A 23,259-nucleotide genomic window follows, 5' to 3' on the forward strand; every position below is an offset into this window, starting at 1 on the left:
TAATTATGTAGACATTTGTTTGAAGTATCACGTCTTTTGTTAAGTAATTGTTTGCTATCTTCTTCTACAATTGTCATTCGTTAATGGTTGCTACAAGTATTTTATATATACTAATATAGTCAATAGTTTTAAGAGCTATAATCGAATAAATTCATTTTGAATTGTTTTATAGTATTATATAATTTAAACAGATATAGTTAGTACAGTATAAAATCTTTAATGCTTACTTAAACTGATTTTCAGAGTGTTTTTCATCCTAACTTTAATTAGTTTACATTTGTTTCTACAAATACTTAAGTAAATGCTTTTTAAATGATTTAAGAATATTTAATTAACTTACTCTAACTTTTAACCACTGTGATTTTGTTAATACTGTGCCATTTATAGTGTCACTTTTAACAATAATTTTAAATTTAACAATCTAAACTGTGAAAAGTATCAGAGAAACAGTGAATTTTAAACCAAATCATAATAAAAAACTCTATGACTAAGTATTTAATTAAAGTTTTCAGGAAATCAACCAGATCAACAAAAAATTCATGATTCCGATCTTATTTAGTTTGAAAAAGTTATTAGTAACAACGCTATTTTAAACTTGATACTGCAGATACTTAAGTATCAAATAAACATAATTATGAGCATATAAGAATTGTTTTTTTGATTTACAATCGTCAAAGTTTTTCAAGTAATTTTTGTTGCGGAGATAACTACTTGTTTTTAATAAAAAACTTTTAATGTTGCTTAAAGTTATTTTATCGCCAAAAGCGTGTATTCAAAACTAGTTAAGTTTTATTGGCAAAAGTTTATAAAAGAACATATTATGACGTATTAATTAAGTAGATCAGTTTACTTTTGAAAAAAGTTTTGTACAAGTAGACACTGAAAAAAAAAATAAAACAAAAAATACAGAACTTTACTTGAACAAAAGAGATTTTACAAAAAAATTGACCGATTTTATCTGATACGTCATAATGTGTATTTATGCAAACTTTTATAAAATTTTACCAATAAAACTTAAATTTCTTTGAAAAGACGCCTTTACGAGTTAGAACAACTGTAAACAAAAAAAAAAGTTTATTTTGTAAAACAATTATATGCATATATAAAATATTCAATGTATTTATTAATACATTTAATAACTTTTGTTGCATAGCTAAATATTATTAAAATTATAATAAACTTTTCAAATATTACTTACAATTGTTTCAATGCTTATTGCATTAGATGACCAAAAATATTTAAGTTTTTAAAGTGAAATATTACAAACTTTACAAACACACACATTATAAATCATGTTATCATCAAATAGTTTTATTTTAGTGCGTAAATTGAGTTTGTATATATTTAACAAATATCATTAATAACTTCAGCTTACTTGTTATATTAAAGAATAAAAAAATTGGTAACAACATTAGTTTCCAGAAATAGCAAAAATGCAAGAGTGTTACAAATGCTATATTAAAATAAATATAATGGCAGCTGATCATACAAACAAAAAATTAGCTTTAACTTTATTTGATAACTTTTACTGTTGAATTGAAATGAGAAAAAATATGAATTTTAACCAATTTAAAATGTCTCTACACCTGTCAGTGAAGAAAGTATTGTTTTTTTTTAACGGTTCAAAATTGCTTAATAAAAAATTAATTTCTGCGACAAAAACCTTTAAAACTTTGCGTAGTATTTTTTTATTTGAAAAAGTATTGTAAAGATACTCTGTTTTTCAAAAAGTTACTTTTTAGGTGAAACAAACACTATATTTTATAAAAAATAAAAACTAAAGCACTAATAAATTATTAATATAATATTCATCTCACTAAATTTAAAATACTTTATTTTATAGTTTATATATTTTTATTAAGTTGAGAACTTTCTATTGTTTGATTTAAAGTAAACTACAATTTTTAATACAACTAAATGTAAATATAACTTGACAAAAGTTATAAAACTTTCAAAAAAGATAAACTAAAAATATTGAATTATTTCTTGCATTTAAAAATGTATAACATAATTATGCTTTTACTTTAATTTTTGATAAAATAAAAAATAATAAAATTAATAAAAACAAACAGACATTTCAAAAAGTTTTTTTACTTAAAAACATGTATAAATAATTAAAGAAACTTAAATAGTATTATAACAAAAAGAAAAGATGTTTAATTTCAACAACTAGAAATTTTTTTATTTGCAATAAACTTGATAATAACTATCGTAAATTTGTAATATTTTTTGTTTAATATAAGAACAATTATTGAAACTAAAAAAGAAAAAAAAGTGAATTCTTTTTTTTTCTAATGTTGAAAGCTACAAGAAAACTGTTTGCCAATGAAGATCCTAATTTGTTATAAAGCATGTTCGCAGAGTTAAATAACAAAAAACAACATGCGCATTACAGCTTTATTGTACTGACATATGTTTAATATACAAAAACATTTGTTAGTACAATGAAACAAGTTATGCGCAAGCAATTTTCAATTTACTAGTATGTGTTTAAGTTTTTAGTATATGTTTAACCTGTATAAAACTAAATAAAACAAGATATAAAAATAAACATTACTTTTATTTATAAAAAGTTTTATATTTAAGTATTTAGTTATAACATCAATAAGTTTTGCAAAGTTTTAATTTTGTTTTAAAAATAAAACACTTTTTATTGAAGTTTAAAAAAACTTTAGTTTCAAAAAACCTATAAATATAATTCTATTAAATACGTTAAATAATGGTCAATGAATCGACTACATCATTTAAAAGAATTGATTACACTTTTAGTCAAAGTAATAAATACAGAAAAATATTCCGAAAATGCATATACAGAAAATTTTGACTAGTTCTAGTGAAAATATACTTCAGTTATTAACACAATATAAGTTTTGAAGATATATTTTAAACTTTTGTAATGTTTCTAAATGAATACCAAACAAACTATAATTAATAACACCATTTGTTTAGATATATAATAACTTCCATATTCTTATGTTTTTAAATAATCTCATTTTTCAGCAATTAAAAGTTGAAAATGCAATAAGCTTTAAAAGGTTAAAGAAATTTTATTGTAAAAAAAATCATAAAATTTCTAACATAGAAAATTTGAGACCTTTATTGAACTAAATAATTTATTGTTCTTAAGTAGAGCTTTTTAAAACGTCTAGGAAAAAAAATTTTAAATAAAAATCTTAAACTTTTACCTAAACCTTATTAAATCAAAAAACAAAACTACATTTCTAAATTATTTAAAGTTTACATTTACAGTCATAAAACTTAGTCAAAATTGATACTGATTGTTTAAATACCTACATTTTTCTCAATCATTAACAAAATGTCTTAAAAAATAAATAGTTTTCATTGTACAATTGTTAAGTAAAAAACTTTGTTTTATAAATAAAAATCTTATTTGATTTCTGGATGAATTAATCTATTTTTAAATCATAAAAATATGAAATCAAATACAGTCAATACATCGAAACCACACAACTAACACGTTGTTTAATTAATTTTTAAAATTGTTATTGAGCTAAAACTTTGATAATAGTTCAGTTATGTTTGGATCTGTTGCTTGAAATCAGTCTTCACAACTAAAGCCAAGCTAACACTTGTTTCTTTTTTCGTGCCACCTCAAAGCGCTCGAAGTGTAAAACTTCTTGCTGCACTTCACGCATGAGTGCTTCGGGTCGTAGTGGTACACCATGTGCCTGCCCAGGTCGTTCTTCGTCTTGAAGCCCCTGTGGTCCGGACATATCTCGCACTTGAACTTCCTCTCCTCGCTGTGGGTGGCCTCGTGGTTTTGCAGGACGCTTTTGGTGGCGAACCTCTTGCCGCAGGCGGTGCACGCGAAGGGCTTTTCTCCGGTGTGCGTTCTGGTGTGCATGCTGAGGCTCGATTTGCTGGAGAAACACTTGAGGCAGACCTCACACTTGTAGGATTTGGGGTATGTGTACTTCTTCTTTCTGTGCATGTAGTCGTTCACAATGCTTCTGCTGACAAAAGGCCTGTTGCAGGTGGGACATTCAATTGCTTCTCTTTTGTGCGAAGAACTGCTTTCTGAAAATTTATACACATAGTTAGTTGTATACAAGAACATTTACGTTTTTTTCTTATGCTCATAAGTTTAATAATTTTTTTAGTTGCTAGTCAAATATATTAGTTTAAATTAAACCGTCATAAAAATAACTTTAATAACAAAACAATTGAAGTAAAAAAAAGCTTTAATTTAAATTTCTAGAAATTTAATATAAACCATCATATAAGTTGAATAATCAAGTACAATTTACTATAGTAAAACTTGAAACACATATTATATATTAATTAATTGCACTACGCTACGGGTTGACTGGATTTTAAAAATTGTGGTCATATTAGGGTAGACAAATTTTAGTTGGCCACACTGTAAAAAAAGCATGTTCCATTATTGAAAACAGGTCCTAAGGATTTTTTTTAATGTTGCTTTATGTTTTACAAGAAAAATCGAGCTACCAGTTGTGTTTTACCGGTTTTTGAAATTCATAGTAGTTTATAAGATATAACCAAAATACTTTGAAAATAATAACCCAGGACACATATACCCAACATTTAAAACTCACAATTTAAACCTAGGACAAGGACAATGTAAATTGAAAACAACAAAATACAAAATTTCCTAACGAGGAAAATTTGCACCATAGGTAACACTTTTCTGCGTAGAATAACCACCATACTTGAAAACATAACATAAGACATGGCAGCAAACCACTGTAAAACAGATATATACAATAACCGCAAAAACAGTGATAAATACCTTTAAAACTATTAAAATTTATAAAATAATAATAAATAAAACCTACAATTACAGGAGACAATAAAACCTACACCCTTCCCTTAAAAAAAATAAAACCTTCTTGAAAGAATGTCTAAAATATGTTTAAAGTACAAAACCCAACAGAACACTCAAATAACAAAAACTTTCATGTTTTTCTTGAAAAAAAAAACCACATAAGCTTTTAAAATACATTGTATAAAAATAACTAAGGTATCCTTACAGTATTAAAGTTTAAAATACCCCTAAAAAATATTGTTCTTCATTAAATAGCCAAATAATTAAACAAGTTAATTTCATTATGTATACACAAAAGGTGAACAGATGAATTTTTTTTTTGTTTTTCATGTAAAATAATTTAAACTGAAAACAAACTAACTAAAAATTTGTTAAACATGACTTAAGTTTGCAATATATAAGAAATATAATAAAAGGAGAGAATCAACTGGGTTTTCTAGGTATTAGATACAAAATTAAAAGCTCAGAGAAAAATAGATGTAAAACTGTAAACCATACAAAACCTATAGAATATTTTTTAAATGATACTTCTTACCACCCTCCACATGTATTTAGAGCAGGTTTTTCCAAAACTTTTTTCATATGGCCCTCTTCAAAGAATTTATAGAAAGCAATAGCTTTCTCCAATAACATTTCCCAAAAAACTAACCTTAAAAACTCCCTAAAACTTGTTATGATCTTTAACATTAGCTCCAGAAAATCTAGCCTTATAGTCCCCCCGTTTGCAGCTTACGGCTCCCTAACTTTCTAAAATGGCCCTCTGTAGGAAGCCCTAATCTAGTTAAAATTGTTTTCTATATAACTGATTAAACTTTTAAAACTACTTTTTATTTTCTCTTTATCATCAAATCCAGAATAACTAGTTTAAGTTTCAAAACAGGGCATTATGCCTCTCTATGGCCTCATTTCTAGTCAAGGCCTCCTCTATGGTCTCTTTGCAGCTTAAAGCCACCTAATTTTTCAAATGGCCCTAAAGGAACAACAGCCATATTACTCATTTTGGGAAACCCTGATTTAGAGGCATTATTTTACCTGAAGCAGAGAGAATAAAAAGTTTTAAAAAAAGAAGGTTATAAAAATGCATTCATTGACCTAAAAACCAAATGCATTAAATCAAATTTAAGAAAAAAACTAAAAAATAAATCCATCCTTTAAGAATCAAGTGAAAAAGAGAAAAAGTACAAAAACAAGTAATAAAAACCATAATCATAAAATGCACATGAGCAAAGCGTTAAAAAAAAGTTATAAAACTTAACAAAATACACGATGTAAAAGAAAATATTAAAATTAACATGTTAGAAACCAAAAATAAAAAGTTTAATTAAAAACAAAATGACAGAAAAAACAGTGAATACAATAAATGAGCTGAATGTGGAAACTTTGTGGTCATAAAAAATATTGTTATTAGAGATAAATCAATAAAAACATAAAAATTAATAAAAACCTTGTTACAAATTATGAGAGATAAATTGAAAAAAAAAGAATACAAAGACTTTATAAAAATGAATATAACAAATTTGATAACTTATAAATATATATATATATACCAGTTTTCTTAAAATACTTTTTAAACACTATAAAAATTGGTTATGATTATTTTTAAAGTTAAAAAGACAAATTACAAAAAAAAACAGTTCGGATAATAAGTTAACTTTTTTTACCTTCATTTGGGCCTTGTCTGGAATTTTTGTCCATATTTGAATTGTTTTCATTGATTAACAACTCATTTTCTTCAGTTTGCATTGAATCCACATCAACTATATTTGAAGAGCGGTTGATAAACTTTGAGTTTCCGGCTTCTGGTTATGTAAGTTTATAATTTAAATACATTAACAAACTTAATGACAGTTTCAAACTCACCAGTCATGTTCTCAGCGGAATTTTCATAACAAGTTACTACATTTCCATTTGATGGATTTATATTGGAATTATGATTGTCTTCTGGTTCTACTTCAACTTCATTAAATTCATGAACCAATGCACTAAATGAGATGGCTTCTGTTAAAATCATTAATGTATACAAAAATTTTAATTTTACAAGCATATTTTTGATAATTTGTTTCTATTAAATAATACTTACTTATACCATCATTAGTTTTGTTTGATGTTTCATCTTTTTCATTTGATTGATCAAAACAAGAACATCTGTTGATATTTTGCAATCTAAATTATTAGGTATTCAAATACAAAGATGTGGTTAATTATCAAATTATTTAAACCTTTTTATTATGTTATCAAATAAATTGTTATTAAAATATTTCTTTTTTACAGAAAATAAATAAAGTTTTAATTGTGTACTTTGATGATGTCATAAGGGCAGGGTTCGTGCGCGAAATTCCTTTTCATTTAGCCTGACAGAGACCTATTTAGCCTGACATTTTTTCAAAGTAGAAAAAATCACCTTTAGAAGGCATTTTGGGCATTGGGGGGTCTTAATTAGCAAATTAACGCAATAAAAGTATTCAAAAAACTACTTTTAAAGAAAATAAAAATTTAAATGAATTATTTTTCAACATCTATCAATCCCTTACCCAGCAACTTGAATATTTCTAACTGGTCATTATAATTTCTGCTTCAATGAATTCATACCTTTATTAAATTTTGGGGCTTAGTTACATCCACCACTTATCACCCATATACAAGGTTCGTGTCAATTAGTACTTGAATTCGTCAATTATAAGTTACATGACTGGACCAGAAGCTTTTATTAAAACAGAAATGTGAATAAGTCTGTAAAAGAAAAACAAAATGTAATTAAACACATCTCTCAAAAACTTTATGTTATCATTAAAGCATCTTAATTTTTAAAATAACTAATTAAAATAATCATGATATTACATAAGTAATTTTTTAGTCTTGTGAATATCTCTAATAAGTTTGAATAAACAGAAAATAAAATATATGAACAAACTGCTAAGAGTATTAATCTATAAAGTATTTGGTATAAAGCCTTTATATTAGAAATTAAAACAGTTTAACCAACCAATCTCTGAAAAACAAAGCTCATGTAAACAAATTCTAACAAACAGTCAAGTTGTTGAACTAAACTGTAATGTTTAAACTGTACTTTTTTATGAATTTTTATAATTATGACATATATAATCTACTAAAAACAAAATAATGAAGATTCTTAAAATTATTTTAGAGATTCAACAAAATGTTTTAAGCACTTATTTTTACAAATACTGACTGATTTTGTCTTTAATAACTAAATCTTTATTTAGAAATAAATTCACATCTCAATTTGATCTTAATTAAAAAAATTTCATGCATTTGAACTGACAAAAACTGAGATTCTCAAATTTTTAAACACAAAAACTGATTTAGCCTGACGTTTTTCAACTTTTTTCAAATAAACTGATTTAGCCTGACGCGCACGAACCCTGTAAGGGGTGTAAAGCAACATCATTAAAATGTAGTTAATTTTAAAACTTGATAAACATTGAAATGAAACACTTTTATAAAAGATAAAGTAAATTTTGGGTGATTTATGTTTAAAACTAATTACTTTGAACATTCATTACTACTTATTGCTAAAAAATATTTTACAGTAACATTCAAGAATAAACAATAAAATTGTTGTGTAATAACAGAATATAGCTTAGAATAAAATCTTAAATTAATGTAACAAACTGTGGAATTATTACTACTAACTTAGAACTTTTCATAAATAAGTCCTTTTTTAATACCTCAATTTCTTTTGCTAATTTAACATGTGTTTCAGCCATTATTCTAGTTTCCATTTCAAAACTGTAACAATTTTAAACTTGTAAACTTTACTGTTATTAAAGATGCTGGGAATTTTTGAAAAATATCATTCTATACTAAACTTTTTTACTGCCTTAAGTAAGTTTTTACAAATACTATAGAAATGAAAGGTATTAAAAAATATATATTGCAAAATTTCATTTTTTCTTTTACTTTTTATTCAGTTCCAACAACTTAGCATTATTTTCGGCAAGAACTTTATTTTCTGTTTTCAAACTGGAATTCTTGCTTTGTAAATATTGATTTTCTGAATTTTGCTTTTCAATAAGCTGTTTCAAGTTAGACATCAAAAACTCAGCTTGGTTTAAATCTAAAAAATGTAATTAATATTTTTGATACCATCAATAAACTAACAATAACTTTATAGAGGGATTATAAAGTTTGATTAAACTTAATTTTACTTAAAGTTTTTTTTTACAGATACTGTATCAAGCTACTAACTCTTTTTGCTAGATTCCATGTAACTAAAAACTGTTTTTTGTCAAATAAAAAAATAACAGAAGATTTTTTGAGGAATGCAAAGACCAAACTATAACAGTGACAAATTTTTTTTTTCATATAACACAGTTTTAAAGGCTAGTATATTTAAATAATTCCATTACTACCTATACAAAATTATAAGCAATTTTGTTGTAAGAATAGTTTTATAGAATTAACAATTTTTAAAAACAAGTAAAAATGTAAGTATAGAAGAACTTACATATTAATTATTAAGAACTTAATAACCTTAAAAATAGAAGAACTTAATTATTATTAATTTTAAAATGCTATAACATGAATTATACCAAGGCATATTGAATAAAATTGCTCAAAATTTATATATCTTGCTGAAAAAACCTAGGAGCAGATAGATTTTTTTCTGTAAAAATTTTTAGTAAAAAAGTTGTCTTCTAAAATGTTTAATGTCAGAATACTTTTATCAAAAATACCCACATACCAAAAACTAACTACACTTTTATTTTTAAATAATTTATACTTTAAGCTTTAAATAAAGCAGGGGTCGGCAGGTCAAAAAGTAACTTTTTTTATGTGCTTTAAAAAACATTTTGAACAAAAAAAATTTAGGCGATAGAATATCCTTTTAATATAACACTGAAATTTTATTTTTGTGTTTTCGAAAATATTAGTATATTAAACCAGTTGAATAAAAATTTTCATGTGGCCCGCGGGCCGCAGTTTGCCGACCCCTGAAATAAAGAATCAACTTCAACTTATTTAGAAAATATTTGAAATCCTAAAGACTTTAATTACTTTGAATAATAAAAACTATGACAAAACTAGTTGGTAAACAAAACAATTGTACATTTTTAAAGTACTTTAATGTGTTGTATAAGAGAAACTAACTTTCATTTAGAGTTCTGTTGTTACCAAGTTCATCCATTTTTATACAAAAAACTATTCAATCAAATAATTTCCTGTTTAAACATCATTTGAATGAACTAAATGTTGATTTTATTTTAAATCTGTTTACTTAAATCGACTACTAGCATCAGCGATTTTGTAGGGGGAGTAAATAAAATGCATGCCAAAAATTAAAATATTAAGGCAAATAAATCATACTTTTTTTACAATTTAAACTTAAATATTTTTCTAAATAAAAAAAATTAAAGCTATATTATTTAAATAATTTCTCAAGTTAAAAACAAAAATTGCTTGCTTATGTACATATTGATTTATTACACTAGATAAAAGTTTTATATGGGCAAAAAAGTGTCACATAATAGTGCTTAAGTTTAATTAGGTGTTAAAAAGTGTTAAGATAAATAACAAGACTTCAGAAAATTAAAGTTTTTGATTTGATATAATTGAATGATTGCATGTCATTTAGCAAACATGGTATTTATTAAAATAATGAAAAAATAAATAAATTGAAAAATTATGAAAATCAAGTATCTCAAATACTTATCAGCTCAACATATTAAAAATTGAAACCAAGTAATAAGTGCCACCAAATTACACTATAAAAAATTTTTAAAAAGTCAATTCCATAAAAAATTTCTGGTACTTAAACAAGTAAATGATTTAAATAATAAGATGAGTAAAAGTTTAAAACTTTAAAGTATAGTACATAACATATTAATGTATAATGTATATACTATTTCGTTACAGAGATGTTATTTAGGGGTAATAGGAAATAGTATAGCAATTTAATACAACAATCGAAACAACACTTATATTTTATTTACATAGACTAAACAACACAAAGATACGTTATAATTACATCATTCTATACTAAAACTACATTTAAACACAAATGATAATAAAATACTAATAAGCATGTTAGAATTTAATAAAGAAAGCATCTTAAATTTAACGTGTTTGAAATGCATCTTAAATTTAAGCACACCAATAACTGCCAAATCTCTGCCGAATGCTCATAACTTTCAAAATGTTGTTTATTTTATATCAAAAGCAAAATAAAGTTCATTGCAAATATTTTTTTTACGTAATCATTGAAAAGAAATTAACTTCTAACAATAAAAAATATTTGTTTTTTCAATACTGGAAGCACGTCACAAAAACTGCAGAAAACAGTTTACAACATCCGCGTGACTTATAGAAATATACAAAAAGATTATATAAAAACAAATTATACAGTAATCTTCCTTTATTCTACCAACATATGTTTCTATATGTCAACGAATCAACACACTTCAACTGGGTTATTAATGGGAAAGATAACTGGGATTAACAACCCAGTTGAAGTGTGTTGATTCGTTGACACACAGAAACATATGTTGGTAGAATAAAGGAAGATTACTGTATAATTTGTTTTTATTTATATTCCAGTGAAGTTACTTCACTAGGATCTTTTGTTAGCAAACAATTAAAACTATATTTTGAACAGTTAAATAAATTATATAAATTAGTCCTTAGCAGGCAGAAGCATTTCAAAATTCATTGTATTCTTCATATGTATTTACAAAAACTACCACAATTATCCAAATTCATTTGAAAATATCTTTATTATATGTGATATTTTTGTTACTATCTCTAGTGTACCTCAGACCTTTTTTATGTAACTTTTTATTTGCTATTCATGTCAAATTCAAAAAACCCCAGAATGTATATGACCTATAAGAGTCCTGTTTAAATTCTAGATGTTCCCCAATATTTGTTGAGTCAGCATAAAAAATTTGTCACTCAACATATAAGTTATGGAGATCCTTTGACAACTATCTGAGTTGAACATTACAAGATCAAAACAAATGGCCAACACATATATACTTAAATATCCGTAATTACCAAGAATGATGTCTCACCAATATCAAGCTGAAATTATATTATATTAGATGTCTTTTTTAATCACAATTTTGGGCTAAAAATTTTTATTTTATGAATTCCTAAATAAAACTGAACTTACTAATCATAAACTTATAAAACTAAAACATTTAAAAACTTTCATGATTAAATATAAATCAATTATATCAATACAACATTGTAAAATAAAATCAATTAAATATTTTAGTGTATAATAAATAATTTTAATTCTACAAACACTATGTATTTATGTAGCATTTTTAAAACAAAGTGTCTTCTTAGATAAAAAATATTAGGCTTTAACATAAAACATTGATTTTTAACCAAAGTTATGGTTTAAAAAGACATCAAATACAATATAATTTCAGCTTGATATTTGTGCAACATTCTAGGTAATTTCCAAAATATCTAATAAAAATTTTAAATTTTGATTTAACAACCTCTCACAAGCCACAGTTTTACAGTTTGTGGGTTCCACTTATATTTTGTAAACATTAGTGGACTGGTAATTTTAATTGCAAGCCATTTGTTACCATTAATAATCTAATAAGTTTTCATAGAAATGTACCAGTATAGGTGTATCCCCGTAACAACTTATAACATTTAGTTGGTATTTTCAGGGGTACTAAACAAAGTATTTTTACGTATGTAGTTCTTTTTTTAATAAGAAAAAAGAAATTAAATATATAAAAACTGTATATTATGTTTTTTATTTGTGCTTAGAATTGCTTTGACTTTTTTGAAAATGTTGCATGTTTTAGATAATTTTTTTTGGTATTAGGTATTATAACCTCTAGTTTGTTTTACAAATTATTTTTTGCCAAGCCTGACTAAATTTTTTTTTACTAATCATCTTAAAAAATTTTTAGCTGTTATATGAAAAAAATAATTACAAGTTATTAATAACGTTGGTAAGGTTTTCTCAGGTACTTTGCACTTTTTTTTTGTATAAAAGTTGTAATTTATTAATAATTAGGTAAGTATTGATTTTATGTTAGTTTACAGTTGTGCAAGCATAGAAAACTATAATCAAATTTTAACTGCAAAATGCTAACCATTCAATCCACTATGTTTTTTAATTGCAAGTATGAGAATTAACTCTATATAAAAAGAAAATACTAGTGCTTTCTGGGCTTTTCGTATAAGTTCCAAGGTGACGATCTCCAGGTGCAAAGGAAACATATTTTTATTCTACGTAGGTTATAAAATGCAAAAAAAATATATTATCAAGCGATTTATTTCTAAATTGGTTTTAAATTCCCTTGTATTTCGTTATTAACGTTCGTTTTTTCTATTTAATTATTTTTGAAATTGGTCACTTGAAATAAAAGAGACAAATATATGAACCTTAACAACTATTGACAATGGTAAGTAGTGTGCTTGCAATATACTCAGCCTATGAGTTGTCAGCTTTTCTTTTTTGGAAAATATCACAAAAATATATGTGCAAAGTTTTAGTTCGTCTTAAAACAACCTTCGAAGTAGCAAGTTTTGGCTTTCTGATAACAACCTCAATGTAAACTCTTTTTGACCAAAAATACGACCTTGGAATTTTTAGTTGCAACTACTTTACATGAAGCAATTGTGACAAAAAACGGTGATACAATTCAAGAAGTTTCTAGAAGGCACAAACTTTATTTTGAAGATCTAGTGTGAGTAGGATAAGTTTTGTAGAATGTCAAATGTGCAAAACCCATTTAATTAACTCAAATGTGTTACCTTCGGACGTATTTTTTTAAATTTTTTTATATAAGATTTTATTGACCGTAATGAGATTTAGTTTTTGGTTAGGCATTGCTCCTTTTTTTAACTTAAAAAAAGTTATTGAATCGGAAACTAATTTCGTATTTTCAAATTTTTATTTAGTTTTAAATGGCTTAATACTGAGATTTTTATGTACGTAAGTTCCTCCAAAATATTCTAAATCTTTAACTACTGTTTTAAAACTTGATTGACTTAATTAAACACTTCATACCAAAAAAACACTTTTTCTACATTCTTGATGACTTCAACTTGCCACATTTATATTGATATAATACTGGCTTTAAAATAAAGTGTATTTACAATGATTTATAGGATAGTTTATTTAATTAACTAATTTCTTTACCTACACATTAATATGATAATACTATAAATTTACTTGTTTGTAACTGTATGGGTTTAAACAGAGTTGTTTTTTGTTCCGTTGATTCATTTTTGACTTATACTAATCATCATATACTTATTTCATTTATCATTAGTTTTGATAATAGTCTAAAACCAATTTCTGAAAAACTCAATCTAAATTTTTGTTGAGCAGATTTTAAGAATGTTAATTAATACCTATTAGAAATATATTGAAAACTTCTTTATAGTAGCTCATAAAATTATAAAATTTAAATGAAAAATTTACAAGTATAACTAAGTATTTTAATTAAAATGTTTGTGCCTGTCAGTCAAAAAACATTAACAAAGATCTACTGTTCTTTAAAAAAGTGTTAAGAGGAGAATTAAGACTGTACAAGTAAATTTTACATACAAAAGATAAAAACTTCTAATATGACGTTTTTTACACAATAAATTAAAACACATGTAAAACACTTCAAGTTTTAATTTCAGAGTTATATTTTTCACAAGTATTTTAAGGTAAATTAAATTAAAGTTGATCCAAGTTTATGTAATAGTGTGTGAATTACGTGTTTTAACCTATTTTCGGTATGAATAGAAAGCTAAAAATTTTTAAGCAAAATATAAATTTACTATACAAAGTTTACTAAATATTAAACAATAAAGTCCTCTAAAAATAAAGTTTTTTTTAAATAAATAGATATTTTACTTAAAATTACTATCACTTTTGGGAGAAATTAGTTACTTTTGCACGTAGAATTAGTTTATTACATTTGAATTTTCTTCACGATTCGTCAATTTGCGCGAATAGTGTTTTACGCATAAAGAGACATTTTTGGACACTAAAATTTTGTGATACTAAATAAAAAGACTAAATTAAAAATTACTTTATTAGATCTATAATTTGATCAAATACTTTCATTATATAAAATTGATATTAAACTAAACTTAAACTTAAAATATTAAATGATTGCAATATATGTATACAAAACCTAAGTATAAAAACAATAGTTAGAAAACGTTTTTCTAGAAGTAATTTTTAAAAAAGTGTATAGCTATTCATACACTCAATGGATTTACTTTTAATTAAATTTTAACTTGAATGAAATTCAGTTAAAAACAATGAAAATATATATCAAAATTCATAGTCTGCGAATGCCTTTTTAATAATGATCTACTGAATCAAACATCCAGATTCACCTAGATACTAATTTAACAAATATACCCGATTCGGGCTTTATATTATTTTGAAAATACTTCCGGATCCAAACGAATATAGTTTAATAAAAAACGATTTAGCTCTATCCTAATGGTTTAAGTTCCGTAGATCTTTTGATTTATTTTACTCGTCTTAGCTCCTTCTAACTTTTATACTTAAGTTTTTATTTTTTGCTTAGAGAGTTCTATACTGAAAAACATGTTTATAGCTTTTTAGTGCCTAGTTAATTGACTTAATTATTTTATTATACTGTTTAAACCTAAAAAGATTATTATAACATGTTTGTAATATTATCCGCACCATTATGTTCTGTGTACTCTGATATATTATTTTAATCTAGTAATTTTTACGTGCAAAATCATAATCGGCTGCTTTCAAAGACCGGAGTAAATTTTTATTTTCAAATCAAAGTTTAAAGTAAAGAATAGTTTATTTAAAGTATAAGAGTGTGGAGGTGTTTTTTTGTAATTGTAATTCGTTTATTAATTTTCTTTCTGAAAGAGTTTTTAACAATATTTAAAAATCAGTTTTAAGCTTAACTAAACAAATTTAAACTTTATTTGTACTTCGAATTTTAATTTAAGCAGTTACTAAAGTCCGGAGTTTTTATTTTTTCTACTCTTTTAGATTTGTTTTGTTTATATTTAATAAAAATTTTTTTTATAAAATTTTTTTGTTATACTTTATTCAGTAGTTCTGTTTTCAATTCAAAGTAAAAAAATATATGCAATTTTAACACAACGGTTTTTAGCTAACAGTATGTATTTAGCGGAAGGTCACTGTAAGGGTTATGAAGCTTTTGTTATTTCTTGTTTAGATCATTTTCGAATTTTTTTGCTCATTCTTAGAATAAATTAACTTTACAATCCTTAGAAAAGAACGAACAAACTTTCGAGAAAAATAAGTTTATAGAGTTATTCACAATCTTATTGAGCCTTTAACCTGGTTGTGAATAAAAATATTTGAAACTAATTAATATAGAAATTAAAATGAAACCGACAAAATGTTAAACTACCTACAATTACCGGTCAATTTTTTTTTGTAAAATTATCAACAAAGATAAAATTTAAACAGAGTACTCAGTACTTATGCCTAAATTATATTCATAGTGCATAAAGTGAAACTAAAATTATTAAGTAGGCTGATGGTTATGCATTCACTTAAAAGAAATAATTTTCATAATTTTAACTAGATTTCAGTAATTACATAATGTAATTACACTTGTTATATGAAATGTTAAACTGTTAGCTTATTTTAATTTTAAAAGAGTTATAGTTTCATTTATTAAAATTACAGTGACTTAGAAGGATTTCGGGTGGCTAAACTTTTTAAAGCGTCTAAAACTAAAAGAAAAATTTCCATTCTAAAACTTCAAAAAAAAAAGGTATGTTTTGTTAGCTTAAGAAACAGATTGCAGTAACAACTAGTATACGGTGACTTAGGAATGTAATATCAGGAGAAAACTGACAAAATGTGAAAAGTTCGAAAAGAAGGGAGCGGGTCAGAATGACACAGCGACAAAATGACACGGTCGTCAAATAGACACGGTGCGTCACTTTGGCACAGCGACAAAATGACACGGTGCGTCACCTTGGCACGGTGCGTCACTTTGGCACAGAGGGTCACTTTGGCACGGCGACAAAACAACACGGGGCGTCTATTTGGCACAGTGACAAAATGACACGGATGGTCACTCTGGCACGGTGCGTCACTTTGGCACAGAGGGTCACTTTGGCACGGCGACAAAATGACACGGTCCGTCACTTTGGCACAGAGGGTCACTTTGGCACGGCGACAAAATGACACGGTGCGTCACTTTGGCACAGAGGGTCACTTTGGCACAGCGACAAAACGACACGGTGCGTCACTTTGGCATAGAGGGTCACTTTGGCACAGCGACAAAACGACACAGTGCATCACTTTGGCACGGAGGGTCACTTTGGCACAGCGACAAAACGACATGGTGCGTCACTTTGGCACGGAAGGTCACTTTGGCACAGCGACAAAATGACACGGTGCGTCACTTTGGCACGGAGGGTCACTTAGGCACAGCGACAAAACGACACGGTCCGTCACTTTGGCACGGAGGGTCACTTTGGCACAGCGACAAAACGACACGGTCCGTCACTTTGGCACGGAGGGTCACTTTGGCGCAGCGACAAAATGACGCGGAGGGTCACTTTAGCACAGCGACAAAATGACACGATGGTTAATAAGGGAGGGAACGATTTGTTGTGAAACTTCAATCTTCATTGGTTGGACTACGATCTTATTTTTCTAGGAAAATTTTTGGTTTCCTGTCTTCTAACCGAAACTTTAGATTGTGACTTCATAAAATAAAGTGAAACACGTAATTTTTATACCTTCTATGGTCCATCGTCGTACTTATAAACAACATACTCATTTTTAAGCAGTAGCAAGGTGTTAGGTGTGCTTAAAAGCTGTGCTTAAGAAACGACAAATAATTATTTGTATCAAACAACGTTCACAAAGATACAAAAGCAGCAACTTTTTTAACAAAATACGACTGCCAAAATTAAAGGGGAATTTATTTTTGATTTCTTTCGAATGAAAAAACTTAAAAACAGTTTTGTACTAGAACTTGAAACGAGTATTAAAAATTAGAAAATGACTTGCCATTTTACGAATAGAAAGATAAAAACTCATATAAACATATTTTTTAAACTTCAGAAACATTCTAATTTGAAAAATACAATCTACATTTTAGATCAATCATTCAGCACATCAAAACAATAAAGTAGTAGATGTAAACAAAGAGGAAAACTTGTTTTATAAACTAAACTCAAACGTTATCGAAAACATCTTTTCTGCTGTTGTAATTCTAAATTCTAATGCGGTTCTTATTTTACGCTTTTATGCCTAAAAAAGAAATACTTGCGCTCTTTTGGCGACTTAATAGGTTGCAATTTTGAAATAAAATACTGCGTTCCCTGACGATTTACGTTAGTAGCCCCATCTTCAAAAAATCATTGTGCACCTGACTTAAAAGATCGAAATTGTCGCGCCTCTATGCGACTTATGTTAGTTGCAACATATATCGTGCACTTAGAAGTAGAAATATAATGCTCTTTCGCAAATAAAATTGAGCATCTAAGCACTAAAAATGCATAGATAAAAGTATAAGTACAAATAACCGCAAATAAATTAGTTTTTTAGCAAAACATTCCCTACATCAAGCATCTCTTTAAATAAAACTCAATAAACTACTACTACACACTTGTAGACTTGCTTTAACAAAATACAATTTTTTGGTTAATTAAACCAAAATATGAATCTTAATTAACCCCTATGATATTCAGATTTGAATGAGCCCCAATGAATATTTTTACAACAGTTCTACCCTCTAGCTCATATTAATTTCATAATTTTTTTTTTCTAATTTTTTCTTAACATAACAACTAGACTTACCAGAAATGATTAACAATGGAATACAAAAGTAAGTTATAAAACAGTGTATTTCTATTTTGTAATTTTTTTTTCAATTTTAGAATAGGATTTTTTTTAATATAAGAAACTTAAATTGCTATTACAACTAATTTTTAATTTTGTTTATTGAAATTTATTATAAAACTATGGTGTTATATTCATAAAATAATCTATTACCAAAACCTTTTTTGTTCAAAATTACCTAAATTAATAAACTTATCTTAAATAATTACTGGATTGTACTTAATGCTATTTTATACAAACTAGGCTTTATAATGAGTGAATGGTACATTTTACTTTACAAAATATTTTGAATGTTTTAAAACCCTTAAAACACAGTTTAATACTCAGAGAAAGCTATTTTAGAATATTTATATTTAAAGGTGTTCTACTACTTAGAAATAAAATCAAATTAAAAGTAGTAATGAAGGATTAAAAAAGACTTAGAATAAATCAATAAATAAAATTTCAAAAACATGTTGATTCTAGGCTGCAGCAGCAATGTTGTATGTATAACCTCTAGTGCTTAATTTTCTTAAAAGTGATAAATATATAAATGCGCATGAATGGTTGCATAAGACTCTTAATTTTCTTTCAACTGTTCATAATACTATTTAAACTTTTTCATAAATTTAGCCTCCAGGACCGTTTGTTTTAATTATTTGCTTTTAGACGAGTTTATTATACAAATTTCAATACAGAGTTTTAAGTAAACATCCTAACTTATTAATTTTTGTTGAATATTTTTTTTGTATGTTTTTGGAAATTTAGGACTTTACATTAAAAAAAATTATTTTTAACTGCTCGTAATAGATTGTTAAATCATGTGATTTACAACTCGATAACTGAAATGTTCTTTGGTATAACTTTTCGAGCGATAACCTTTTGTCGTTTAAAAAACAGTAATGAAAAAACTTTTATGTTTAAACAAACTACTAGGTTAATATATTAAACATATTTAATATAACTGGCTAGTTACAACAAAAGCAGCTTAACTCTGTATTTTTTAAAAGTAGAGTTAAAACACGCATGACTTATTCTAACAACAAAATAACTCTGTACTAAATTAAATCTTAGTTATTTTTTATCACAATTCCTGATAATAATTAGTTAAACGTTTAACAAAAAGTACTAAATTTTATTCATTACATAAATATGAAAAGTCGTGAAACGTAAAAAATAAAACTTAAAATACTTTTGTTTTTATACAATGACTTAAATTTTAAAGCATTGTATCATATATAGTTTCAAATGTATCAAGCTACTATAGTTTGGAAAAAATATAATAAATCCTTTCTTTAACTAATTACTATCAAAATTTTACAATTAAAAGTTATACTACTGAAGAAGTTTAGTTTTGCTTATAAGTTTGTTAATCCATGCTATAGACACGCACCGTATCATTTTGTCGCTGTGTCAAAGTGACGTATCGTGTCATTTTGTCGCTGTGCCAAAGTGACCCTCCGTGCCAAAGTGACGCACCGTGTCGTTTTGTCGCTGTGCCAAAGTGACCCTCCGTGCCAAAGTGACGCACCGTGTCGTTTTGTCGCTTTGCCAAAGTGACCCTCTGTGCCAAAGTGACGCACCGTGTCATTTTGTTGCTGTGCCAAAGTGACGCACCGTGTCGTTTTGTCGCTGTGCCAAAGTGACCCTCTGTGCCAAAGTGACGCACCGTGTCATTTTGTCGCTGTGTCAAAGTGACGCACCGTGTCGTTTTGTCGCCGTGCCAAAGTGACCCTCCGTGTCAAAGTGACGCACCGTGCCAAAGTGACGCACCGTGTCATTTTGTCGCTGTGTCATTCTGACACCCACCCCGAAAAGAATGCAGCTACACGAACTCGTATAGACTCTGATTGTCGGATATTATTAACGTATTACAGGGGTCGGCAGCCTTATATAAGTAGCGGACCAATTTTATTACAAAAGTTTGCTCGCGGGCCGCACTATACAGAGAAAAGTCTTCGCGGGCCGCAGTTTATAGTAAGTTATTGTAATAAATAATACAAAAGCACTATTTAAACCAAAAATTGGGGAAAACTGAGCTATAAAGCAGCACTAGTAATGAGTAATTACTTAAATTTGTTAGTTTTCACCACCAATTTTTTTTTATATTGTTTTATAAAAGAATGCTTTTAGCTGAAATGTACCTCGTGGGCCGCAGATTTTGTCTTAAAGGGCCGCATTTGGCCCGCGGGCCGCAGTTTGCCTACCCCTGACGTATTACATAAGAATATTTTTCAACCTAAATAAATATTAGATTTTAAATCTAGTTTTTGTTTTAATCTTTATCTGCAATATGCATTGAATGCTGTTATTAGAAAAAGTATAACTTTAAAATCAAAGTATAAGAGCACATAAAAAAACACTTTAAAATAAACCTAACTTGTAAATAAATTTACTTTTTAACTTTTTATAGTAAACCACACATTTTATGCTTTACTTAAGTTATTTGTTTAAGTAAAACATTCAACTATCACCACATAAACTATACATTTATATATTCTACAAAACATTTAGAGGAAGTTTGAAGTAATATGCACTGTAGGTACCATAGTGCTCTTTTGTATTAATTTTAAAGTATATTTTTTTACTGTTTAATTTTTCAATATCAAGGCTTGATGAAATAATTGCAAAGTAGAATTAAAGTTCAAGGCTAATAGTTTTAAACTAAGTTTAATAAAGAATTTCATAGTTAAAAAAAAATGCTACCAATTTATGTTTAAACAATGCTTATGCTTAATATTGATAGACTTGAATATTGCGACGATAACTGTTATAATAAAATAGAAAAATTTTTTTTTTTTTGTCATTTAAAAATTAAACGTGTAGCTTTTTCATTGTTTTTTTTTTTCAAATAAAATTTCATGCAAAATTATTTAGCTGAACCATTTATCTCAAAACGTAAGCATGTGTTATTAGGGTTCATTGAGTCGCAGTAGAAAAATGAAATTTATTTATTTATTTTTAAATTTTTGTTGCATATGTCGAGAAATACATACAAACTGTTACTTTTTTATAACCTTGTTAAAAAAAAATAAACTGATTTGTATTATCATTTTTTAATAATCTTCATTGTTGTTGGTAAATTGCCCGTTTCTTAAAATTTAATCTTAATTAAGGTCTTTTGATGGGTAAAAAACTTTTATTTTAACATTTTACAAATATTAACAAAACATTTTATCAATTCAAAAATAGAAACTGTTAAATGTCTAACAAAGATAGAATGTTTTTAATTAGCAACTTTACAACAGTATTTTAAAAATCAGAAACTCCTAATATATTTTAAATTTAAGCCAATTCATTTTTTGAAACATTAATAGACACTATTAACATACCAAACAGTATATTAAGTTATACAAAACTTGTGTTACCCAACATTTTAAAGGTAATAAACAAACAAGAATCTGTCCATAAAGACAAGTAAATCCAACTGCTTTTCACACTATTTTAAGTTTTGGGGAAAAAAATTGACTTTGCACTACTTAAAAAACAAAAAAAAAAACTTCTGAAATTCTAAATTTACTTCTTAAGGTACGCTGACGTCAAAAATGTACTTCTCATTGCATACTTTTTAGAACCAAGGTATCTTTACGTATGAAATATTAAGTGTTTCACGTTTAAAAGATTTTCTAGACCATTTACCTTCATCTACATCATAACAAAGAACACAGTTGTTCTGTAACTGAAAAAATACATAAAACTCATTTCCCATTGAAACTACTGTATTAACAGATTTATGTCTAATTTCTGGTGGACTAAGAGAAATAAATATCTTATGAGTGTTATCATAAATTTCGACCTCGTTTATAAATGAGCTTATTACAAACAGCTTATTTTTGACAACAACAGAGCTGTGATGAGATTTTGCTGTGATCATATTTGGCATCGGTGTCCATTCGTCAGCAGATGGATCATACGAACTAACACTATCTGTTTTAAAACCATTTATAGTCCCACCACAAAATATAACTTTATTTTGAAATACAGCACAGGCTCCATTTCTCACAACTTCGTTTATTCTGGCAACATCTATCCATTGATAGTCTGTTGTGTTTAATTTTTCACAAATAGTACTAGCAAGTTTATCATTTACATAACGAAGTGTCCCTCCGAAGAAAAATATTTCATCTATAAATGCACACAAACAGTAATCATATCGATAATGCATGTTACAAACGTATTTCCAACTCTTAGTAGCAGCTGAGTATTTCACTATAGAGCTCGAACTCCGATAGTTTTCATCACGACAACCAATGACAAATACTTCATCTTTGATGCATACAGTCTCGCTATTTTCACGACCTTGACTCATTGAAGGCAAGGTATTGATACTTTTTAAACTAGTTCCACAAATCTGCTCGACAGTTCCAACAACCCCATAATGACGGTGACGGCCTCCACAAAGTAGCAAGTTAAAATTATTGCTACTGCAGTACCTGTAACAACTAGAATCTATATATCTTTGTCTGTTTTCTATGACATCTTTTAATACTGAAACACATTCTTTATCTTCAGTAAACAAGGAAGATTCATTTAAAAATTTTCTCAATGTATGATCTGAAAGTAAAGCTAGTCGAACTTTTATCAACAGCTGTTTTGCATATTTTTTGCGTTCACTAGGATTGTGGTTTAGCCAAGCTTTTACTGAATT

The 23,259-nt window shown here is 26.9% G+C and overlaps 1 protein-coding gene across 1 annotated transcript; it reads right to left on the reverse strand.

The window, feature by feature from the left end:
- Positions 1 to 3,546: 3,546 nt before the first annotated feature.
- Positions 3,547 to 9,981, reverse strand: LOC145836366 (uncharacterized). Its single transcript, XM_082944175.1, has 7 exons — positions 9,920 to 9,981; positions 8,729 to 8,885; positions 8,462 to 8,557; positions 6,888 to 6,952; positions 6,668 to 6,805; positions 6,469 to 6,606; positions 3,547 to 4,038 (listed from the first exon to the last, which is right to left on the reverse strand). Exons 1-7 carry the CDS (start codon positions 9,954 to 9,956, stop codon positions 3,584 to 3,586), a joined length of 1,086 nt encoding a protein of 361 aa, XP_082800301.1. The 5' UTR covers positions 9,957 to 9,981; the 3' UTR covers positions 3,547 to 3,583.
- Between the last annotated feature and the right edge of the window lie 13,278 nt (positions 9,982 to 23,259).

Source organism: Thalia democratica, chromosome 5, assembly GCF_965202585.1.
Source record: "Thalia democratica chromosome 5, ktThaDemo2.hap1.1, whole genome shotgun sequence".
Lineage (NCBI taxonomy): Eukaryota > Metazoa > Chordata > Thaliacea > Salpida > Salpidae > Thalia > Thalia democratica.

Excerpts from the sequence above, each read along its gene's own strand:
- LOC145836366 (XM_082944175.1), bottom strand. The coding sequence starts at position 9,956 with ATGGATGAACTTGGTAACAACAGAACTCTAAATGAAA. Across the intron at positions 8,558-8,728 it reads TTGTTGGAACTGAATAAAAA|TTTTGAAATGGAAACTAGAA; the intron begins GTAAAAGAAAAA and ends AAATTGTTACAG. Across the intron at positions 4,039-6,468 it reads CAGACAAGGCCCAAATGAAG|AAAGCAGTTCTTCGCACAAA; the intron begins GTAAAAAAAGTT and ends ATAAATTTTCAG.